The sequence below is a fragment of the Lates calcarifer genome, linkage group LG24, assembly GCF_001640805.2.
Source record: "Lates calcarifer isolate ASB-BC8 linkage group LG24, TLL_Latcal_v3, whole genome shotgun sequence".
NCBI classification, from domain to species: Eukaryota; Metazoa; Chordata; class Actinopteri; family Centropomidae; genus Lates; species Lates calcarifer.
This window is the reverse complement of record NC_066856.1, coordinates 11,438,424-11,459,616: the sequence shown is the minus strand read 5'-3', so window position 1 is coordinate 11,459,616 and position 21,193 is coordinate 11,438,424. Positions and strand designations below refer to the sequence as shown.

Here is a 21,193-nt window from a genome sequence, read left to right as displayed (position 1 = left end):
GTGTGAAGCTAACTGTGAAAGAGACATTAGGTTACAATTTATCGAGTGAGCATTGTCTAGAGCACATACTTTAAATGTGTGAAAGTCAAACATTTGTCAACAACAGGTTTTATTATTCAAATTGGGACTGCAACAGGCATGTATCAAAAAGGTCAATACAGCAAAGCTTTTACAAAATCTGGCTCGACACTGAAGTCTTCCCAAAAATGGCTGTCGCAACAAATTGTAAACAGTTTTATCAACAGTCTTACAGCACTTACAGCAAAATACAAATCAGCTAAAGTAAGAAAAGCACCTGTTATCTTTCAAAATGTTTAAACACAAACACAATTTGTGCCACTATACAGAATCAAAGTAGACAAACCAAACACAAAGAAATGGAATGTTCAAAGTCACTCGACCATTTTGTTTCCGTACAAAAAAAGGACAGCTGGAGTTGTTCCTCACAACAAAAAGGCAAAGGGATTGGACAGTGCATTCAAAGACAAGCACACCATGCACTTGATGGGAACAGGAGTTGGTTTGGTCACTTAGCATAGTTTGTGCATAGTTATAAGGCATCAATCGAGCAGTCCTTTAGGTTGCATGTGGCTGTGAGAGACATTCTGCAGAGAGGAAGAGTCTCCTTCAGTAGTTCCTAGCCAGGAAAAACGAAAACAAAAAAACAACCAACCTTGCATCGCCCGCAGTCACCTCCTCCCCCTCTCCCTCTTAATAAGAGACTGGCAAAACCCTGAGCGAGTTGAGTTGCGTTGAGTGGAGTTTCCAGGTGAGATACATGTGCAGTGATTTAACTGATCTCCAGTCTGGGGCTGGGGGGAGGGGAGCTACCCCGAGTTCAACCAGCACTGGAAGATTCGGAAACGTCATCAGAAAAGGGCTAATTTCTACAATACCGTCGCAGGATGTCATGGAGATGTCATGGAGACGAAGCTGCACATCCAACACCATCATTATTCGGGAGTGCAAGAACACATTTTAGCACAGGTGGAGTTATTTATGGCATGTGGTGTGTTTTGAATAAGATTCTGCTCATGGCTTCAACAGTGGGATGACAGTTCAAACGAGTGGTTCTTCGCGTCTGTGCTTCGAAAGGCAAACCGTGGAGCCCGACATGATTCACTTAAGTTCAAGGGAAAGAAACAACAAACAAGGAGATGCGTAAACAGTCTTCGTAGAGGCAGCAAAAGGACTGGGCTTGTCACATTTTTTTTGTTTTGTTTTTACATGAGGAAGAATCTTAAATACAAATGCAATACGGCATTACTCTAAAGTCTTAGGAGGGTCTTATGTCTGAATACTCCGGTTTTCTCAGTCAGTTCAGTTCAGATCATTCTTCAAATCTTTGTTTTCAAATGGCACTTCAAAATACCAGAAAAATGTCTTCTTCAGTTCTTATACTGCTTTCCCCTTAATGTTCACCAACAAAAAAAGTGGTGTGTTCAGTCAGTAATGCCAAAACTACAGTGGACAAATAAATAAAACAAAGCAAATTAACAGAAAATACAGCAGTAGCCAAATGAGGTATCTATGTATTGCTCTATGCCAAAAAAGAGGAATTAAAAATTAAATAAATTAAATAAAATCAGTGGTTTATCAAGATGGGAGGCAAAAGCAACAAAACATAAACAAGGTGTTAGGATCAGGTGGGGCAGCGGCAGAGCTGCAGACCGTTGGATGCCCCACCCGGCCCCCAGTGTGTGGTGAGGCCTCGAGGCCAGGGTCAGGGGTCAGGAGGTTGAGGTGAAAGGGCACACGAGGAGTGTCAGGATTCTCTGTTTCCCTGAGGTATTTCTTTGGAGCTGGTTCCTCCCGCGGTTCTGCTGCCATCCATTTGGGCAACGGCGGCGTCTTCTGTGTCTGCGCCGGCCGTGCTGGGCTCCGCCTCCTCGGAGATGGAGGTTTGTTCCTGCTGTAGACCGCCCCAGCTGGCCTTGTTCAGCCCCATGTGGCCCAGCATGGTCTGAGACAGACGTGTGTCAGAGAAACGGGCCCACTCTGCGAAAAGCGGCTCCGCCACGTATGTCATGAAGCCTGAGGTGGGAGAAGACGTGGCAGATGCAGATCAAGGCTAAATATTAAATACAACATCTGAGTGAACAGTGAATACACCAAATATACAACTCAGCTACTGACCTATTTGAATGTTGCCAACTGTGTTTGTCTCTCTGTCACAAAGTGGGCTGACTTCAAGTTTGTGCTTCTTCTCAATGTCTCCTAAAGGAGCATAATGAAATATAATACATCTTATACCAAACATATCTTCTACTATTGTGGAGAATAACCACAGAAATAAAGATAACCTTGTTGGAAGAACTCCTCCGTCACTTTCTCGCTCCACTGTTTGCTCAGCTCCCAGGGTCTGCAGGGGTTACAGATGTCTGCACACTTCAGAGCCATCTGCGTAGGGTGGGAATAAAAACAAAATAAGAGCTTGCAGTTTTTTTGCTAAGATGCATAAGTCATGACTGTATAGCAGAGGAGTTTACTAACTTGCAGGATGAAGTGTCGGTGGCTGGCGTTGCTCAAGCACAGGTTCTCCTGGTCCAGGTGCATGCGAAACCTGGACAAATACTCATTCTGTCTGCTGATGTCCGTGGCGAGGATTAAGGACCCCAACTCCCTCTCCATGTTCAGGCTGGGGAGTCAGAAAGTACATTTATTTAACAAAATAATCTGTCTCTTAGCACAGACTGCGGCATCTGTTGGCATTGTCTCTATACGACTACGTAGAAAAGTCTAGTTCTACTTCAGTTCAATTCATGTTGTTTTTGGGGTGCACTTAGCAACAATTCAGTGAGACTGACCTGTCCTCAGCAGGCAGATGGGAGAACAGCCCAGTCTCTCTGAGCAGGCCCACAGCCGACTTCCAGTGGTGGTTTTCCAGAACTGAGGTATTCTGTGAGGAGATATTGACAAATACATTTTCAGTACATTCATAAGTAAGCTCTGGCAGGCTAAACACTGACTGTTATGAGGTCTTACCCTATAGAGTGTAGCTAAATAGTGGTCAGTCTTGATGAGGAAAGGCTGGTTGACCCCAGGATGGCCCAGGTCATGAGTGGCGGCTGCTACCAGTCCCAGCAGGATGTCATAGGAGGTCAGAGACTTTGCAAGCTGCATTCAAAACAAGTGGCACAAAGATCACAATGATTCATTATTAAAATGCAAACACTCCTTCGCTGAAGCACTTAAAAGTAGTTTCGCAAACTATAGAGAAACCATATCTCACCATGGGTTCCCGCAGGTAGCAGTACATGGCCTGCGTGACATCTGCAGCGTGGACAGCGTTGTGGTAGGGGTTGTCGCTGTGGTAGTCCTCCTGGACCATGACCAGGAACCTCCAGAGTTTGACCATGTCTAGCTGGAAAAGCTCCACCAGACCATATTGGTTCAGCAGGTGGAAGGTCAGAGTGACCAGGCTGTTTCCTGAACACGAGACAGATGTGACTGAGCGTTCTGCTTTTGTTCACTTGTATTTAATAAAAGGAAAAACTGTAGCACATTCTTATACTGTAAAATAACATCTGTTATGCTTGGTACGTTCCAGGAATTATTTTCAGTCTTTTCATTTATTTTATTGGTGAATCCACTTTTTCTACCTCTACCATTGTCTAATTTTGAATAACTGCTTGTTTGTGATTTTTCTAAAGCACTCAGCACTGTGGTCCTTTTCTCTTGTTTTTGAGGTTCACAGTAAACAAGTCAAGACAGGTACGTGGTAGAACATCTCTTGTGGCTAAGGCACATTCTTATCTATTGAGGCTGCTGTCAACAGAAAAATTTAATGTTCATTTAGGGAGAGATTTTTCTATTGACAGCAGCCTCAATAGAAAGCTACTGATTTCTGTGGCCTGTCGCCAAAACTTTTCATTTGCATTGTTGACTTGTGTGTCAAACTCCACTGCACCTGCCTCGGAAAAGATATAACAAGTCTTGTGTCGTCTTCAACAAGACCCAAAACTGCATGAATATAAGGTGTTTTTGTCTTTACAAAGTAGAAAATCTAGTGACTCAACAACAGTATTTTTTCATACAGTAAGTCCTCTATGTTGGCCAACCAACAGATGGCACTATTGGTAACACTATGAATTTAAAGCTGAGCTGATGGTGGATTCCCAAGTCAGCCCTGCATTACTTTTGTTATTGATGACTATTAAAACAACCTCTGAACAGTATTTCAGATCATATTTTACCTACCATTTGTCAACCTATCGAAGAGGAAAATGTCAAAATTCCAAGTTCCGACTTTTTCCAGCATGCACTGCAAGAGAGGGAAGAGAGATGCACATAATTAGCTATGTGAAGTCCCGACAAAGCAAATCATGCGGATTTCTCTAAGTCTTGTTATGGCATCATTCTATAAAAGGTGGGTGTCATACTCTGGCCTGTCCAGTGTAGTCTTCATCGAGGATGTGGAGGGGGATCTGTTGGGGGACTCCCCGCAGCAGGCGGGATGAGTGCAGGTACCTCTGGAAGCTGAGCAATCTGTGGACCCTCCTTTCAGGAGCAGAGCTGGCCGACGTGGACCCACAGCTCAGCCGTGCTGCACACACAGATAGACACACACATACATAAATATTTTACAGAAGATGTAACATGTGAGAAAGGCAACAATTTTTGGGACATGTTGATTTGAGCTCATTAGACTCAGAGAATCATTTGGGTCGCACAAACTCGGTGGGGATCTGACACCGACACAGCGATATACAAACAGTCGCTGCTGACACAGCCGCCCACTCATAAGCCTTTCGTCTGGGATCACACAGCAGACATGCTTTGTCAGTGGTCTCTCACACATACACACACACAAACTTGCACTTGCACACAAAGGCACTGTGTCTGAATAAACCGTGGCTTGCAATCCGGAAACACGTCAGCATGAGGTTGGATTACTTTTGGGTTAAAATGTCACAACACACACACATGCACACACACATACACAGTTACACTCACTGTAACTGTTTGATGTTTTATAAAAAGGTTTCTGTGTGGTTATTTTATCATGCACCTATTCCCAAAGCTTTGATAAAAAGCCTCTCACAAGGTTTACACTAAGACACACCTTGGTCTTAATCATCATGTGAAAAACTGGATAAAAGCAGTGCACAAACATCTGTCAATCTTGCTGGAGAGGAACAAACAGTGTGTGGAGCTACAGTTTGATAACAGCGGGAAAGTCAAGGTAATTGGCTGTGATTCATACTCACTGTGAAGAGTTCGGAAGTCGATGCACAGGTATGGGTGGGAGCTTCTTCGTTCCGGTTCAAATCCAACCTGACTTCTCACTCTCACATCTCCTAGAAGAAATCAGCACTTATTTCCTCAAGATTCATGCTGTTTGTAAAGAAAAGTGCCTGAATGTGCAAGGGCCAAGTAGTATTCACAACTGTTTTTTGCGTCATATACTGGAGTGCCACAAGGATGGGCTTACCACAGGACAATGAACAGAGCACGACATTAATACAGCTGAAACTCTAACTCCTTTTTAAGCCTCTGTTTCTTTCATCAGTCCCTCTAAAAAGATGAAACTAATTCTGGTTTTCTGACAGTATTTTAAGATAGATAAGAATTTACAACAAACTAATAGTCTCCTCACTTAATTGCCAATTTGGCTGATGTTATTTCTGTTTTATAAAGTGTACTTTGTTGCTTTTGTGTTTGTTACTATCTTGCCTGTTTGATATTTTATGATAAACATTTTTTATGAATCACTTTGTAACTTTTGTTTTAGTAACTACTACATAAATCAATCTTTACTTACTTGTGTTTGTGAGTGTTTGGCTTAGTAAAATTTGAGTAACTTGGGATTTTGAAGAGAATTCAGCAGCAATATATCCGTAGTTTTACCCAGACAACCTGTGTCCAAGCCTCGTGGGAACTGTAGTTGTCAGATGTGAACAAAATAATAAATTTTGGATCTTTGAGAAATGACAGTGTTTTTTTGATCAATATAATAGATATGCATTTACAGCAGCTCAGAGTTTTGTCAGAGAACCCCACAATCATGTTTCAGCTTTTCATAAGAATTAGGAAAAGTATTTTATACTAAGCACTTAAATCAAAGTAGAGCTTCGTCTCTGTTGACTGAGTGTGGTAAAATCCAACATTTTGGTACTCCAAGCAAACTAAACCAAGCAAAAGATATGATTTTGTAAATACTACTTGACCCAAATCTGATGTATACTATCCATATGCGGGCACAGTCACACACAAACACACACTGCCGCGACCCAGAAGAGAAAATCCAATGGACAGACAAGTCGATCAAACAGCTGAGCATGCAATGCCATGTCAGAGCAGTCTGCTCTACTATTAGTACTCAGAGACACTGAGAGTGATCTATAGTCCATCTATGACTGTTTTTATTAGTCAGGCAGAGGAACAGGGACAGGCCAGACGGTGGCCGACCTGCTTGTAGACTGCAGTCAGGAGCAGTGAGAGCGTAGTGAGGTGAAAGGATGGTGCTATGACACTGATGCAGTAAAATGCCAGTGTGTCGTTCCAGGCAACACTCTAAATATGGCAAGACGCTATATGGCAGTATACTGATCAAGGTGCTAAACAGTGCAATGGTATGTTTCCAGCTTGACACTTCTGATTGTGTCACGTGTGCATTAGAATTAGATTCAAAGCAGTCACACAGGTGTGTTCCCCCAACCAGCATGTTACTTACTTGCAAACAGCTGTTTGAATACTACACAAGCTCCTATCAAAATACCAAAAACTAAGAATTACAATTCAAGGCATAATGATGCTCAACATTATTTTTGAAAAGCTGTTTGTAAAGTTGTTGTTATGAATGTGGAGAGTGAATCCATATCAGTGGCAGTTCATGTGCAAAACTAAATTATGACCAAAAAAACTCTACAGTTCATGCACTCCTTGACAGTGAGTGTGTGTGTGTGTGTGTGTTTGTGTGTGTATGTGCCCACATGTATATACATCTGTCACATCTGCAGATGCGTGCGCTAGAGTTCAGCCCGTGTGTGTGCGCGCCTGTGTGATTAGTGTGTTTTAAGAGTCACAGGGTCCATGTTTCCCCTGCGGTGCATTAGTGCTGGCGCTCTGGGGTGGATGTAGGTCATGTCATTATAACTGATGTGGTGAAAGCTCTGAGTCCTGCTATTTGAAAGCACATCAGCATTAACTTGGCGGACTGAACCCTGGCCCGCGCAAACACCAGTCTGCATTAGTGTGCCTCTCCTCACACTCAATTTAATATAAAATCTACAGAGACAGATGCTTTATGCTGGTGACGTATGAGACTGCCATCATACTTAGCCAAGTAAAATGATTAAAAAGCTAAAGCTCCTTCAGTCAGTTCAATAAATTGCTGTTACTGTGACTAGACACATGTGGCAGCAGTCAACTCAAGGGCATTATCAAGCTGGAGAGGAGTATAGCAATATCATGTGAAAGCTACAGTAAACAGGATTTTAACAAAGACATTCAGTAAGCCCTAAACTGCCCCTACTCTTTAATGCTCTCTGCCTACTCAATACACTTCACAGGAGCAATCTGATATCTATGAACGACACTGAAAGGCTAACACTGTGAGCAATTCTACTTTCTATCTTTCTTGCTGCTCTCTCCCAGACGACAGCATCAGATCTATTAATTAGGGTGGTAAAAGTTGCATGTGAAGGCACATCTGTGTGTGGTAGACTAATGTCAGGAGTACAACCAAGCTCTAATCGCACCATTATCCCCAATAACCTTATTGATTAGGAAACCAAGGCTGATCTGCCTCGCCGAGCTATGAGCCCTCCATCCTCCCATCCATTTTCTAAACTGCTTATCCTGTTTAGGGTCATTCAGGGCGGCGCTGGGCAAATGGACACACACGTATGCAGTATGCACACACAGACACATGTACATAAACACAAAAAAACCACACTCTGCCAACAAACCTTTAGTCTGTTTAGGGTTCAAATGAAATCCTGTACTCTTGACAAATCTTATCAAACTTCAAAGACACTGAACACTACAGATACACACAACTTAAGCCTATTGTGATTGAGAGATTACCAAAAGGCCAGGGATTTAGTGAACTCTGGATGTGTACTCTAGTACGTCCCCATCTCTTCATAATCTCTACATCTCCCTTTCCATTTCTGATTCATCCATTTCCCATCTCACTACTTTTTTAAGCCACTGTGAATTAGAAATGGACACGATCATGGAGATAAACCTACTGATGTCTGCAAAGTGTGGGTATGTGTGTGTCTGGTGAATATGCATGTGTGTGTATGAAGTAAGAGTGGGGAAACACTTACCTAGCATACGAATGTACAGCGCTGTCTGGTCAGAGCTGTCGTAGGAGATGGCCCCTCGTCTCTGAACAAACACAAAGGAGCATCTGTCAACAACTGTTTAATGTTTACAACAATATAATATTGCAGTTATGTTATGACACCAATGTAATAGGTACCACTGGTCCCAGCTTCATATTCCCCAAATACACACCTCAAAAACACAAAATACAGGCAATTTTTAATGCATTCACAGAGCTTGATAAGCGGAGGGTGGTGTAAAGTGGTGCTACCACTGTTGGTTCTAATCTGCTGTGTGTGTGTGCGTGTGTGTACATAAACTGTTACCCTGATAAACATGTTCCAACTCCATATCATGAGCCTGATACAGCACTTAGACCGCTGCTATCGGTCATGTGAGAAACACTCGTGTTATGTGGAAACAGACACACACACACACACACACACACACACACACACAACACACACACACACACACACACAAAGCCATAAACAGAAATTATTGTAGGCCCTTTCCAAGGGGATCTGCCCCCCACCAAAGTTTTCAGTGATATTGTGACTTCCATTTAAAAGTCTGCCTCAAAATAGAGCAAAACATTCAGAAGGATTCAAAAATATATGTTGAAAATATGACTTCCCTAATTTGACGTCAGCAGGTGAATATAATTTGAATGAATTTGAATTTGTATTTGAATTTACTTTAGTGGAACTGACAACCATGACATATGTGGCTTAACAACCGCCCACTCCTCAATAGCGGAATATCTGACAAATTCTTTTCACAATTTAAAACAATCTTGATACCATCTTTACTTTTTGTTAAGTCTCCATTTCCTTGCAAAATCAGTTAGATAATCTAAATTCAACACACGCAACACACTGCATTACAAGAAGTGATGCAGTGCGCTACTAAAAATTAGCTACAGCAAGTGTTGACTTGTCCACATCATTGAAAATTCTAGAATCTAAATCTAGCTTTGGACTAAGATTTTTTCCTCAACATTGTGTACTGAGAAAACCCTCCATCATCACAGGCCAAAAGGCAATGATTCCCTTCCAGTAGGAGATCATCTTTTACCACAGTCATTCTTGTGCTATGAAAATACAGTTGTCACTTGTAAGCACTACATAATATATGAACTAAAGGGAACCTGTATTCTAATAACAGTATGAGTGCTTTTTTAAATACTTTTCTGAGAAACTTCAAATTACATCAAGTCAAACCAGATTAGTTTTCTGAAAAGAAATGCACTGGACACTTTAAATGTGTGTATGTCTCAAATAAGTAAATTCTTCACACTGGCTCAACATCCACCAAATGTTTCCAGTGCAGCATCAAACCCTTTTGACAAACCAACAATATGAAAGTAGAAAAAAGATCTTTAGGTTTCTGGAGCCAGAGTTACCACTGACCTACTGCGTAAGTGAACTACTCCATATTTGGTTTGAATAAAGATGCTTCTGTTAACTTTGTAAGTGGAACAAGTTGCCAAAATATAGATAAATACCCCAGTAAATAGAGTTAATAAGCTGCCTGTTTCATCTTCACTTGCGTCTGCAACTCCATTCAGTGCCAACAGTATCTCTCACCAGGTGGCAGCTGCAGCAGCAGAGTCACTAGCGCGGTGCTAGTTGTAGCAAGTACAGCTGTGGTTACTGCATATTTGCTATCGACTGACAGCTGCTCTGGGTTACACTGAGGTGTTGGCTCACCTCTCTATGCACTCCACTCATCCTGGCCCCCCTCCAGGGCAACTCTCCACTCTCCCTTATGGGGCTACCCTCGTCTAGGGTTACCCATTCCACAGGGAGCCTGCATGACTGGCCGGTTGGGTCACTGTCTGACTTGCTGCCAGACTGATGGACTAGCTGTCTAGTGATGCAAACTGTGTAAGAAATGGACTGGTGTTTAGCTAACTTGTTGACTTGTTGGCTTACTGAATAACAAAGGGACTGACTGGACAGACAGCTCGTAGTTAACTCTGGTCACCACCACAACAGCCTACCTGCAGGGATCTCCTAATTGCTCTTCAAAGAGAGCTAAAAGGTTTTGAAGTTATACCTTTACACATAAAAGGCTGGAAAATCTATGTCTGTAAAGCTGAAAACATGAACAAACTGGTGAAAAAGTGATGAAAATCTACACAAAGTTGTACTATGGCCCTACAATACAGAGACTGAACCAGAGCACAGTGATGGGGCTGATGTATTAATCTATATTCTCTATTTAATGACAACCGTCAGCTGGTCACACCACAAACAGAAACACGCGCAAACACAAATGTACATGCTTGTATACTCATTACTTCATATCCTTAGGATTACTGTGAATCTCCTTCACACACACACATACACACCTGACACTGTCTGTCCTCTAAGCTCATGACAGCCGCCAATCCAAAGCTAATATTTTACCGGCTAGCAAACAGCTTGACTCAGGGTGGGTAATCTGCAAAGCTGTATTTTAGTGTCAACAGGCCTCTGTGTTTACACACAGCAAAGGTGGTTAGTGTGAGCATTATAGATTGTGTGTATGTATGCATGAGCTCTATGTGCCTGATTTTGTGTGTGAGTGTATGTGTTTAAGGGGGTTGGTATCGGCTGTAACATGCGTGGGAACTGCATAATGCTGGCTCTAAGGCTGGGAATGGAAGAGTGACCAGCCCTGCCAACACTTGCCCAAACAAACCTTTTGGCCAGAGCTTGCCGCAAACACACACACACAGACACACTCACTCACTCACTCACTCACTCTTACTGGGGCAGCCACCAGTTGGCATTTAAGTGGATACTGGCATGTGCTCCCTTGTGAGCTGTAAGAAGGAGGCGGCAGAGAAAACACTTTGTCAATGTCACATTCCCACTGTGAACAGAGGGGAAAGTCACATTTTACCCTTGAAATGGCCAGCCCACAACACACACCCCTGCCATGCCTTGCAGTGCCAACACACACCAAATCATGGTCCTGTCATGGTCCAACATTAACTTCAGTCTCTTTGTAAGCTGTGCATTTTTGGCATTTATGCTTCACAGCTGAGGGTGATGAGAAATAAGGGAGACAGAGATGCAGGCTGACAAAGGCAGGACTTGAAACTTAATGACACGCAATTCATTTCTTAAAGCTAACTTCTAAGTTTGATGACTGAGATTTGCTGTCATTCTTTGCACATGCTTATCAGAAATTTCAATCACATGAAACATTAGGAATGTGGTCCAGCAGTGGTTAATCTCCTTTTTAAAATGCCTGTTCATTTGAGCTGCCTGCCTGATCTAAAGGTTTTTCACACTGTATTTTTCAGGTTAGCTTTACTTAGTATCAGAACTTGGTAGATAAAATTTAGTCACAAGCCTGTTCTGGGTTTTTTTTTTTTAGAAACAGTATGTTGTGCCTGTTTATATTTTATTGCATCCACAGAGGAGGAATTTACAACATTTTTATTAAGGCTGAGCAGAGACAAACAAAAATGCATGCATGTTAAGTTGATGTCACAGTAAACTGAACGGCTCATTATGAGCATTTCATGCAAGAAACTAGCAGAAGCTCAACACTTTGTACAGCTGCCTAACAATAAAACCCTTCCACTCACCAGCTAGCTAGAGGAAAGGCTTGACTGTGAAAGAGAAGCAGGAAGTATTGACTTGGTCATGGTGAATAGTGACCGACTGCTAACTCCATTGTTTGATTAAAAAACCTGTTGTGTATCTACAACAGATCTGTGTATTTTTCAATACATTTTAGTCTGTGAGTCAGGCTTAAATTCTGCTAAGTAAATGAACTTGCAATACAAAGAAATGCAGACAACAGGCACAGCAGAAGTGAATCTCAAGCCTCCGTGGGTGGTACAATGCCCATATCACAGGTTCTAATCATGGTTGCTTACATCACAGCAAGGCTATCCAGCTTAATGGAAATCTGCCAGCTGATCACAGACTGATTGAAGAAAAGCTCAGATAAAACAACTGAGACATCATCAGTGCCTTTCTTAGTTGATATTTGAAGCTCAGATTTGGGCCTAGAACTCAACACCAACTTTGTCAGTTATAAGAGCCACAAACAAAATAGATGTGAACATCAAACTGCCCGGGATGTGTTTAACAGGCAAATACACTCAAACAAGCCTTAAAAATCTCCTGAGGAATGAGTCTCGATCTGCTCACATACATAAATAAGAACTGAGGCAGTAAATTTTTGGAGGACAAACTTTTCACTTTAAGAGAGAAACTGTTTGATTTTTAAGATGACATTAACACAGTCTGAGTTCTTGGCGCCAGCGTCTAGTGGCCATTAGAAAAATTACAGCTTTTGGGACTTATGCTTTGGCTTCCCCACTGAGCTGTACTGGTTGCCAGTTTGCATTTGACCTACAGCCTCTAGCATCAAACATAGCAGAGCTCGGATTAAAATTTCTACCAATCTGTCAGCCTATGGGTTTTTTTCCACTTCAGGCTCATGCAAAACTGGGGTATACAGGGAGAAATCTGACTCACGTGGCTATTAAGCAATGAAGTCACCGTTTATCCATCTCTGACGTATCCTGAATAGTGATAAGCTCTTGAAACATCCACAAATACAACACGTCTTTTGTAAAAACCTCGCCTCTCTCCAAGGCATGATTATTCCACAGAGGGATATACATATCCATATATATATATAAATAGTCAAATCTCACAGATGTTGCTCAGTAGGACACAGTTAAGTCCACATACAATACGTTGCTTATTTTGCTACCTGGATTTTGTTAATATACTTGTGTCAGTGAGGAGCTTATTCAGAACTGACCATTAGTAAACACAGTGTGAAATGAGCCCACAAATATACATAAAATGAAATTACACTTGGAATTTTTTGCAGGACAAATTTTGGATTTACAAACCATAAGAAGAACCAAATTGGATTCAGGGTTACATTTAACTGGTTAAAAACATCCAACATTGATTACAGGTCACGTTTTTTCTGTCTATTTCCATTAAGCATATATATTTAAGTAAACTGTACTCTTTATTTTTAAGGAACATATGGAAACATATCATGTGCTTTGGGTGCCTTTAGCTGAACAAGAGATGTAGTCTATTGGTGTTTTCTTGCAGCAGTTGCAGAACAAGACTAATTCCGTTCTGTTTGGAGTTTGCTAGCATAACAGCCTGTTTATTGTGCTCCCTGCAATTCCACATAAGCTTGTTTACATACGGCTCTGTTTCTTATCTCAGCTTAGTCTTTCTGCCTGGGGGTCACGCCACTCAGGTTTCTGAGGTCAGGAGGTCACGTGATGTCAAAACTTCTGTGTGAGTAACCCCAGGGCTTCAATGTTTATCATTTTCTGACTAGTTAAAATAGATGCTAACATCACCAAAAAGGTTCAGACATGTGAATTCAAGTGAACTTACTGGAATCTGGTGAAATTCTGCTGGTAAACGTGTGTTGAATATCTGCTTTTTGTTCCAATGATTGTTTGCTTAAAGCAAGCAGACTAATGTAGAGTTCGTCTGCGTGTTTAAATCAAAAGACACCAGCTGAGTTGCAAGAACATTGTGATTGAGCTGATATTGTAGTCTTACACCCTTTGAATGGTATTCAATGGTCCAGTGCACAGTGCAGCATTCTCACACTTCCTTGTTTCAAACACAGTCATAAAACCTGCCTTTATTATGTCATTTAGCTTTAAAATTGGGTTTTAGCGGAGGACAGGCCTATTGCATAGTCAGTAAGTCACTTGGGGCCAAGCAAATGAGGAAGCCAGCAGTATTCCTATAAACTGACATATCAGAAACAAAACAGTGCACACACGCACACGACACACACATGTAAATTCCCGAGATAAAAGCAGCGGGACTCAGCACGGTTTCATAAACTGAAAGCTTCCTTCTGAGTTATGACCTCTTGCAGCGCTGTGCTGTGTGGGATGGCACATTCCAGTAACTGAGTGCTAGGCCATAAATGCGGACAGGTTTGGAGTGAGTGAGTATGTGTGTGTGTGTGTTTGTGCTCCAGCCGCTGCATACACAAAAGCTCCTAGATGGAGTCTACCTGTTGTAAGTGTGTTTTATGAGAACGCTGTCCACTCTGACACACTCCAGCTGCAGTGAGTGTTTGAGAGAGGCCTGCTAGTTTGAGGAGAGGCCTGGGGTGAATTGGCCTGATGCCTTTGTCGTCAAATTGACAGGGCAGTGTTGTCGCCAGAGATCAAAGCAGCATGCTTATCGAGCAGTAATATATCTGCAACCAATGTTTTTTTTTATTTTTTACTGGAAGGTAAAGTGTCATAAAATGATTTAAGCCTTCTTTACACAGAGAGCTTTAAGGGGCCTTGTATAAATGTGCTTTTAGCAGTGCTCTATTAAAACAAGTAGAGTTGGGGGATGGGGGAAGAGGGAGACTTGCTTCATCTTCTCAGAAGCTGTCTACCCTGCACAGGAATTTCATTCATTTCAAACATCATCCCCAGGCTCTAATTGCTTCTCTGAGCCAGCTTAATGCCCCCCCCCCCTTGGAAGTCTTAACCTTCTGAGGAGGGCAAACAAAACCCAGGTCTCTAACCAGGACAACTATTTGGGGTTTACAAACAGTAACACTGGTGAACAACTTCTTCCTTGCTGAATAGGCTCATGTCATACATCTATAGGTCTATAGGAAATATAATTAATATTCAGCCAGAGCAGTTGGCCCCTGACATTGTGTCCGTTAGTGTGTTGATGTGCGGAGCCACATTCTCACGGCCGATTGCACTCGACACTGCAGCACAAAAACAGAATGGTCATGTGATAAGAGGGGCCCCTTACAGAGAGAGACACACAGGCAGAGAAACAGGGACAGTGTGTATGTTTAAATGAAGACAGGATGTAAGGTTTGGCTCCAGTTTATTTACTAAATAATATACATCCTTGCTTAATAACAAACAGTACCCATGCTTTCCAGCGCATTTGCGCAAATTTCTGAGAAAAGCTGACTTCTGGCAGTGCAAGGGTTAAAGTTTTTGTGAAAGGTTGTGAAACACCCGGCTCAGAGTCTGAACGGCTCCTTCAGCATTCTTACCACATCCTGAAACGACGTCAATCCGATGGCACTGCGCAGAAAAAAAAACCCTTATCGGTTCAGTTAAAATCAACAAAGTAACTCCCTTAGAAAGAAGCACTGTAGTGTATTCCTTATCAGGCTCTGCACAGAAACATCCATAGTGTGGATGAAACAAGCAGCGCTATCTCCCACCCTCACGTACAGGCCCATCTTCAGCTCCTGTGCCTAAAGATCTAAAATCGAGTCGATCTAGGGTCAGTGACCAACGTACTCTTGATGGTATCTCTGATTGTGATATGATGGACTGAGATGACAGCAGATCAGTGTTTCCAGTCTAAGCTGCTTTCCTGCTATTATCGCAAAAAGCCATGTGACTATTCAGACCACGTCAATATCACGCATCTGTTTACTGATTCATGTATCTCTGCTGGAATTTTTTTTTTCTTTTTTGAAAAAGTTTTCAATTACACATGCTCATCAGAATGACGTGACTATGTGTGAGTGTGTTACTAGTACCAAATCATGACAGCCACCCACATGGCAGAGAGATATGCCATGTGTGGTGGCTGAGATGCGTGCAGTCATGCCAAGCAACCTCTATCTGCAAATAAATGTGTGATTTGTAGTTTAAATGGAAACCACATGACTGTTTGCTATGTTCTACTCCTTGTCTCGTACTCCTGGTCCTTTAATTCTGCACCAATCTCACCTCTGTGCTGTGTTTACCCTTCACTCCAGAGAAGTCAGAGGGTACTAGCATGCATCACTATATACAGGCAAAATTCTAATCATCTTCACTTCTAGGAATTGATCAACAGCAGCAGCCACCATGCATTGTAATAAAAACAATAGAGGCATTGTAATAGATAAATGAGCCCATTTATTTAATGCCATTGCTGTTTTCAACGCCTCTTCAACAGCATATTCACACCCAATCATAAGCATTCCATGACCACAGAGTGACATATTCTTCTGAGACTCTGTCGTGTCCTCAACCCTACTCTTTCATCCTCTGTTTACAAGAGGAAAAGTCTTCATCTGCGAGGGAAGGGGAGAGGGGAGAGGGGTAGAGGAGAAAGAGAAAGAAAGAGGGGAGCTTGTGAGTGAGCAGAACAAGATAGCCAGAAAAAGAAAAGAGACTGAGACTCTGGCCATCTGTGAGTCTGGCAGCGAGCCAAACCACTGCCCACAGAGCCCAGGCACATGCCTAACTGCCTCTTTCTGCAATGGTAGTCCAGCCCTGCTTCCACAAACAACAGGCCTGTGGAACCACACACAAAAACACAGCAGCCACCAAGGACAAATGCACCCTTATGGTCATAAATAGGGCCCGAAACACAATATTTGTAGAAGTGTAATTGCTCTGTGACAAAGGCTGAGTGACACTGCCGTATGTGTGCATACATGTTCACCCAGTTCTGCCAATGTTCGGGGGGGTGTTCAGCAGGTCTTTATGTTGAATTACTGAACCCCTCACTGGTGTTGTCTTATTTTTGCACAAAGAATAAAAGTGTTTCTAATCCCTGTGTGATTTAACAATGTCTTCACACAAATGACATGCAGATCATTATTGTTTCACTGGCAACTCACTTAACACTACAGAATGCACTGCTTGTTGGAAATTACCCTTTTTTTCACAACAAAGGAACACAATAACATCTCACACGTGCCGATTGAAGATGAACTCTGGTCCACCTGAGAAATCAACTGGTGAACCTGACCAAGAGACACAACAGTTTTACTCTTCTGTTTTTATGCAGAGGCCGAGCAATCTAGCATTATGCAGAGATGGATTTTTGCCATCTTAGCATAAGGGCCAGTCATCCTTCCTTTGAGCTGCGGTCTAAGACACACTTAAGCCAAGAACCACCAAGATGCAGGACAGCTCCAGGCCCTTGGATTAGTGTCCTAAGTCTTCCTAACTGAGGCATAGAGTGATGATGGGGTGACAGGATAATGACTTGAAGTATGGCATGAATGGATGGACGAACTGCTGCACTGATGGTCAGAAAAGTCATGTCCAGCCAGTTTATCAACATCTCTTGAAAAGCAACATTGAGGGCTTTTGATAGCCAAGGCTCTGCTATGCTATAGAAAGCTGTGCATTAGTCTTTGACGAAGCTGCCTATGATGATGTGATAGGTTCAAAGCGGACACACATGGGTGGTTATGTGGAGCAGGGTCCTGCACAAAGCACTAATGGACAGCCCTTTGAAGAGGTCGCTCACACAGTCAAAGACAGTGACTTAATGCTTAGTTAATGTGTTGGGATATGCCATGCAACACTGTGGGAGTTTCTGTTCATGAGCAACTAGCGGAGATGAGAATACACAGAGCTGCTTTTGTGCAAAACTAGTGAAGCAATAGTAAGAATGTTATTTCATTTTTAGAAGTGTACCACTGTGGGGAAGAAGTTCATTGACTCATGACTTGATGTGCAACTTTTCTCTGAGCTGAGGTTGCAGGCACACGTGTTTTACAGTTAGTTAAGCAAGTGCACTGGACAACGACCTAATGAATGGTTTATCTTCTGAGACACATGCTCATACGTAACACTGACTCAATGCTTGGCTAATACATTGGGGCTGCATTGTACTGCTGTGCCAGTTTTTCTGTGGACATGAGAGTCAAGCAAAACGTGACCCCACAACATGTTTTTGTGGCCTACCTTTTCTGTCACCACAGAGCAGAAATATAGAGACAGGCTTACCAGAGGCAAATTTCAAGAGTTCAACACCCCGAGAAAGCAGGAAGTTCAAGTATGACTCAATGATTTATATTTCTTTAGTCAATGTGTCAAGGGATGGTAACATAAATATCAGAGTGGCACGTTCCTTCTGACAAATGTAGCAAGTCCCAGGAGTAAACTGGAATACTTTAGGCATCACACTGTCAGTGCTGGCTAAAGTGTAAGCCAAGAGAGCCTTTATCTGTAGGCAACATGCACAAATGCAAATTGGTTTTAGGAGATGGCTAGTTGGTGTGTGTTATAGGTCTGAGAGATAAGAAAATGTTGCGTGCATCTGTGCAAGTGAGTGTTCACTGTGTGTGTGTTAGGGCCTAGATATCCAACAACCACCTGCAAGATTCCTGTGGATTATTCATGTATTTGTTAAAAAGGTGCCGGTTTTCAGGCCCGCGTGATTCCCGGAGCCAAACCAGCTGTGACTAAATGACACAAACATTAAGGCGAGTTAAAGATGTTTTAATTTATTTACCTGTGACAGCTGTCTTGGATCAGGAGCCCCGAAGAGAGATGAGCTGGAGCTGAAACTAATGGCTCCCCTCCGGCTAAGGACATGCTTGGGAACCGGCCTGTCTAGAGGCAAAACCGGCAGCTGATAACATACTTCCATTGAATAGTCGGGGCTGGATCCGGATCAAAAATATTGAAAAAAAATCAAATATAAAATGAAAAAGATAACAAATGCAATGCGAAAATAGATGACTGGTGAATTAGAAAATCTCCCCAAGCCGAAAAAATCTTTCAATATTGTGGAAACGATCTGCTATCGAGCAGCAAAGTATTTCTGTTCATTATGAGCGACTCAAAACTTGTCCAGATCGCCTTCATGGATGCTGCGTCTTATGTACCTCCACCGTTTCACCTCCTTTGGTGTCATTCTGTAGGAAAAAATTCATGCTGCTGTTGCATTTGCTCCTTTCCTTCTCATTTTACTCAAATCCGGGCCCACGGACGACGAGACCTTCTTGCCATTTTCTGGGTCTTTATGAAAACGCTTCCTCATTTTCAAAGCAGAAAAAAACGTCCGCTCATTTGCGTTTCGTGGCGTTTACGGATCCGCATATCACATATCCCGAAATGAAAACAAAAGGCACGACCACTTCCAAAAAATGTCATCAACATATCATATTGTATGCAACACCGGCGGATGAAGTGAGGCAGCTCCAGGATGTGAGACCTTGTCAGCCGTGGCCGGGAGGTTTTCTCTCATTCAGACTTACAACGTTGGCGAAATATAATCAACATGTAGGGCTTTTCCGTCTTTTTTCATAAGCTGCATGATGAAGAAGCAGTTGTCTAATTCACCGCTGACCGTAAAGCAGAAAGTGTCTGGCTCCGAGAGGGGAACCCCGACGTTCATCTCATTCACTGCGATTCCGGTGGGCTTAAAGGAAACGTGATGGCACGTAACGCGAAACTATCAACCAAAAAACGACAAATTAATAACCTAAAGTGTTTTATTTCCCTACAACTACCTACCTATCGTCCTAAACATTAGCCTACTGTATGGTTTTACAGCGCACACACCACCTGCCAGAGATGGTGCTGTTGGAGCGAGCAAAAAACGCCCTTGTCTGAGCTCGACCAATGGCGTGGAGCCGGCTATTGCAACCTAACCGCTGATTGGACAATGTCGCTTAGATGGTATTAAACGACGTGTAGGATTGGCTATGCGGCCAGGGCGATCCCAAGACCTATATGAGCAGTCGTTTGCAGACGGCGTGGACTTTCTCAAGGGTATTCCTCCACAACGGGGCTTGCCCTGCAGCGGTCCACATCATTGCCTGAGATTACCTTCCTCTCATGACTCATTCTACTTGGGAGCTGAGACTCACCGGGAGTTTGAAATACAGTCTAGGAAATATAGCAAAAATGTTGCAGCTCTGTTAGGCTGAGGCAATTTGCTCCTATATGACTGTATGTAGTGACTCAAGACACATGCATTGCACTGAAAAGTAGACTCAGAGTTGCTCGTTTTATTGCCCGTATGCACTGTTTGGGTTTATCTGTCTGCACCAAAATTCCTCTGAGATACTGGCCTATTGATTTCTTTGCATGATAAGCTGTGGCTGACATCATACTGCAGCTGAGTGAATCAGATAACGTACGGCATTAATGCACCAGAACATGAACATTTTCACTGGAGGTTTCTGTGCCACAGCCATGTGCTGGGGGACAATGGATCTGCCATGGCAACAGTCAGGCCTAGTGCCAGTGGAGGCATAATCCCCTCCCTCCACATTTCCATGGGTCTGAATGTAGTCCCCCACAATCATACCCCCTACAAAGAGGTCCTGCGTCTTTTCCAGGCAACTAAGGCAACACTGCAAAACACAACAACAAATGTGCCCTTTGACAGTGGCAGGAGTGGAAAGAGTAATAGAAGAACCAATTCAAGTAGAGGTATACTATGATTTCACTTCAGTTTTATTTAAGTGAAGTGCTTGTATTTGAAACCGCATAAGTAGGCTAGCTGTTTTGACTGTGTAAAAGTCAATAGTAACAGTTACTGAGTTCACCTAAAAGGCAAACGTAGTATTCTGACTGAAAACATGTCATAACTTATGCCCTACCACTCACCAACACCTGCCAAGTAGTGAAGTGAAAATCTTCAACAGATTTTTCTGAGAATTTATTTAGAGGGAAAAGAGGATCAGTCAAACTTAAATTTGATATCTTCCTAAAGTGGCCATACCTGTGGCTTTCTTAGCAACATTTGCCTTTGCAAACTGGAGTAGAATGCTTAATAAAAAATATTGTATGTAATAGGGTGAAAGTTGAATAACTGATTTTTGCTTGTACTCAAAGACGTACAAGTAGGTGAAAAAGCTTTTCAGTAAGTGTACTTCTAATTAGTTACTTTCCACCCTGAATGGTGGAACAACTTGTGACTCTAAAACCATTTAATTTGATTTTAACTGCTATCTTTCCTGAAGTGTCAGTGTAAATGACTAACATGTCACATCTTGATTTTTAAAGGTATTTGCTCCAAACAGAACAGAGAAGGTCAACCACACATGGGTGGTACTGTTTTTGCATTCACAGTTTACAAACCTGTTGTTGCCAGACAACTCTGAAACTGCTTGATCTGGTATATGACTACGTCAATAGGACGTCACGTGTGCACACAGGGTAGCACTTTTTACCCTCTCTCCTTTA

The 21,193-nt window shown here is 42.5% G+C and overlaps 1 protein-coding gene across 8 annotated transcripts in view; it reads right to left on the bottom strand.

The window, feature by feature from the left end:
- Window positions 1-92: 92 nt before the first annotated feature.
- Window positions 93-21,193, bottom strand: part of pde7a (phosphodiesterase 7A) — a 28,636-nt gene continuing 7,535 nt past the window's right edge. For 2 of the 8 annotated variants that reach the window (XM_018673922.2, XM_051066953.1), the window contains 12 exons: window positions 8,280-8,340; window positions 6,677-6,709; window positions 5,211-5,300; window positions 4,383-4,546; window positions 4,201-4,264; window positions 3,233-3,429; window positions 2,986-3,117; window positions 2,808-2,899; window positions 2,494-2,638; window positions 2,304-2,400; window positions 2,137-2,217; window positions 93-2,034 (listed from right to left, as the gene is read on the bottom strand). In XM_018673922.2, coding sequence (XP_018529438.1) covers window positions 1,766-2,034; window positions 2,137-2,217; window positions 2,304-2,400; window positions 2,494-2,638; window positions 2,808-2,899; window positions 2,986-3,117; window positions 3,233-3,429; window positions 4,201-4,264; window positions 4,383-4,546; window positions 5,211-5,300; window positions 6,677-6,709; window positions 8,280-8,340 — 1,425 coding nt within the window. In that variant the 3' untranslated portion in view covers window positions 93-1,765. Of the gene's footprint in view, window positions 2,035-2,136; window positions 2,218-2,303; window positions 2,401-2,493; window positions 2,639-2,807; window positions 2,900-2,985; window positions 3,118-3,232; window positions 3,430-4,200; window positions 4,265-4,382; window positions 4,547-5,210; window positions 5,301-6,676; window positions 6,710-8,279; window positions 8,341-18,506; window positions 19,584-21,193 lie in introns of those variants that run through there. The other 6 variants (XM_018673927.2, XM_018673924.2, XM_018673929.2 and 3 more) reach the window with 6 other exon arrangements.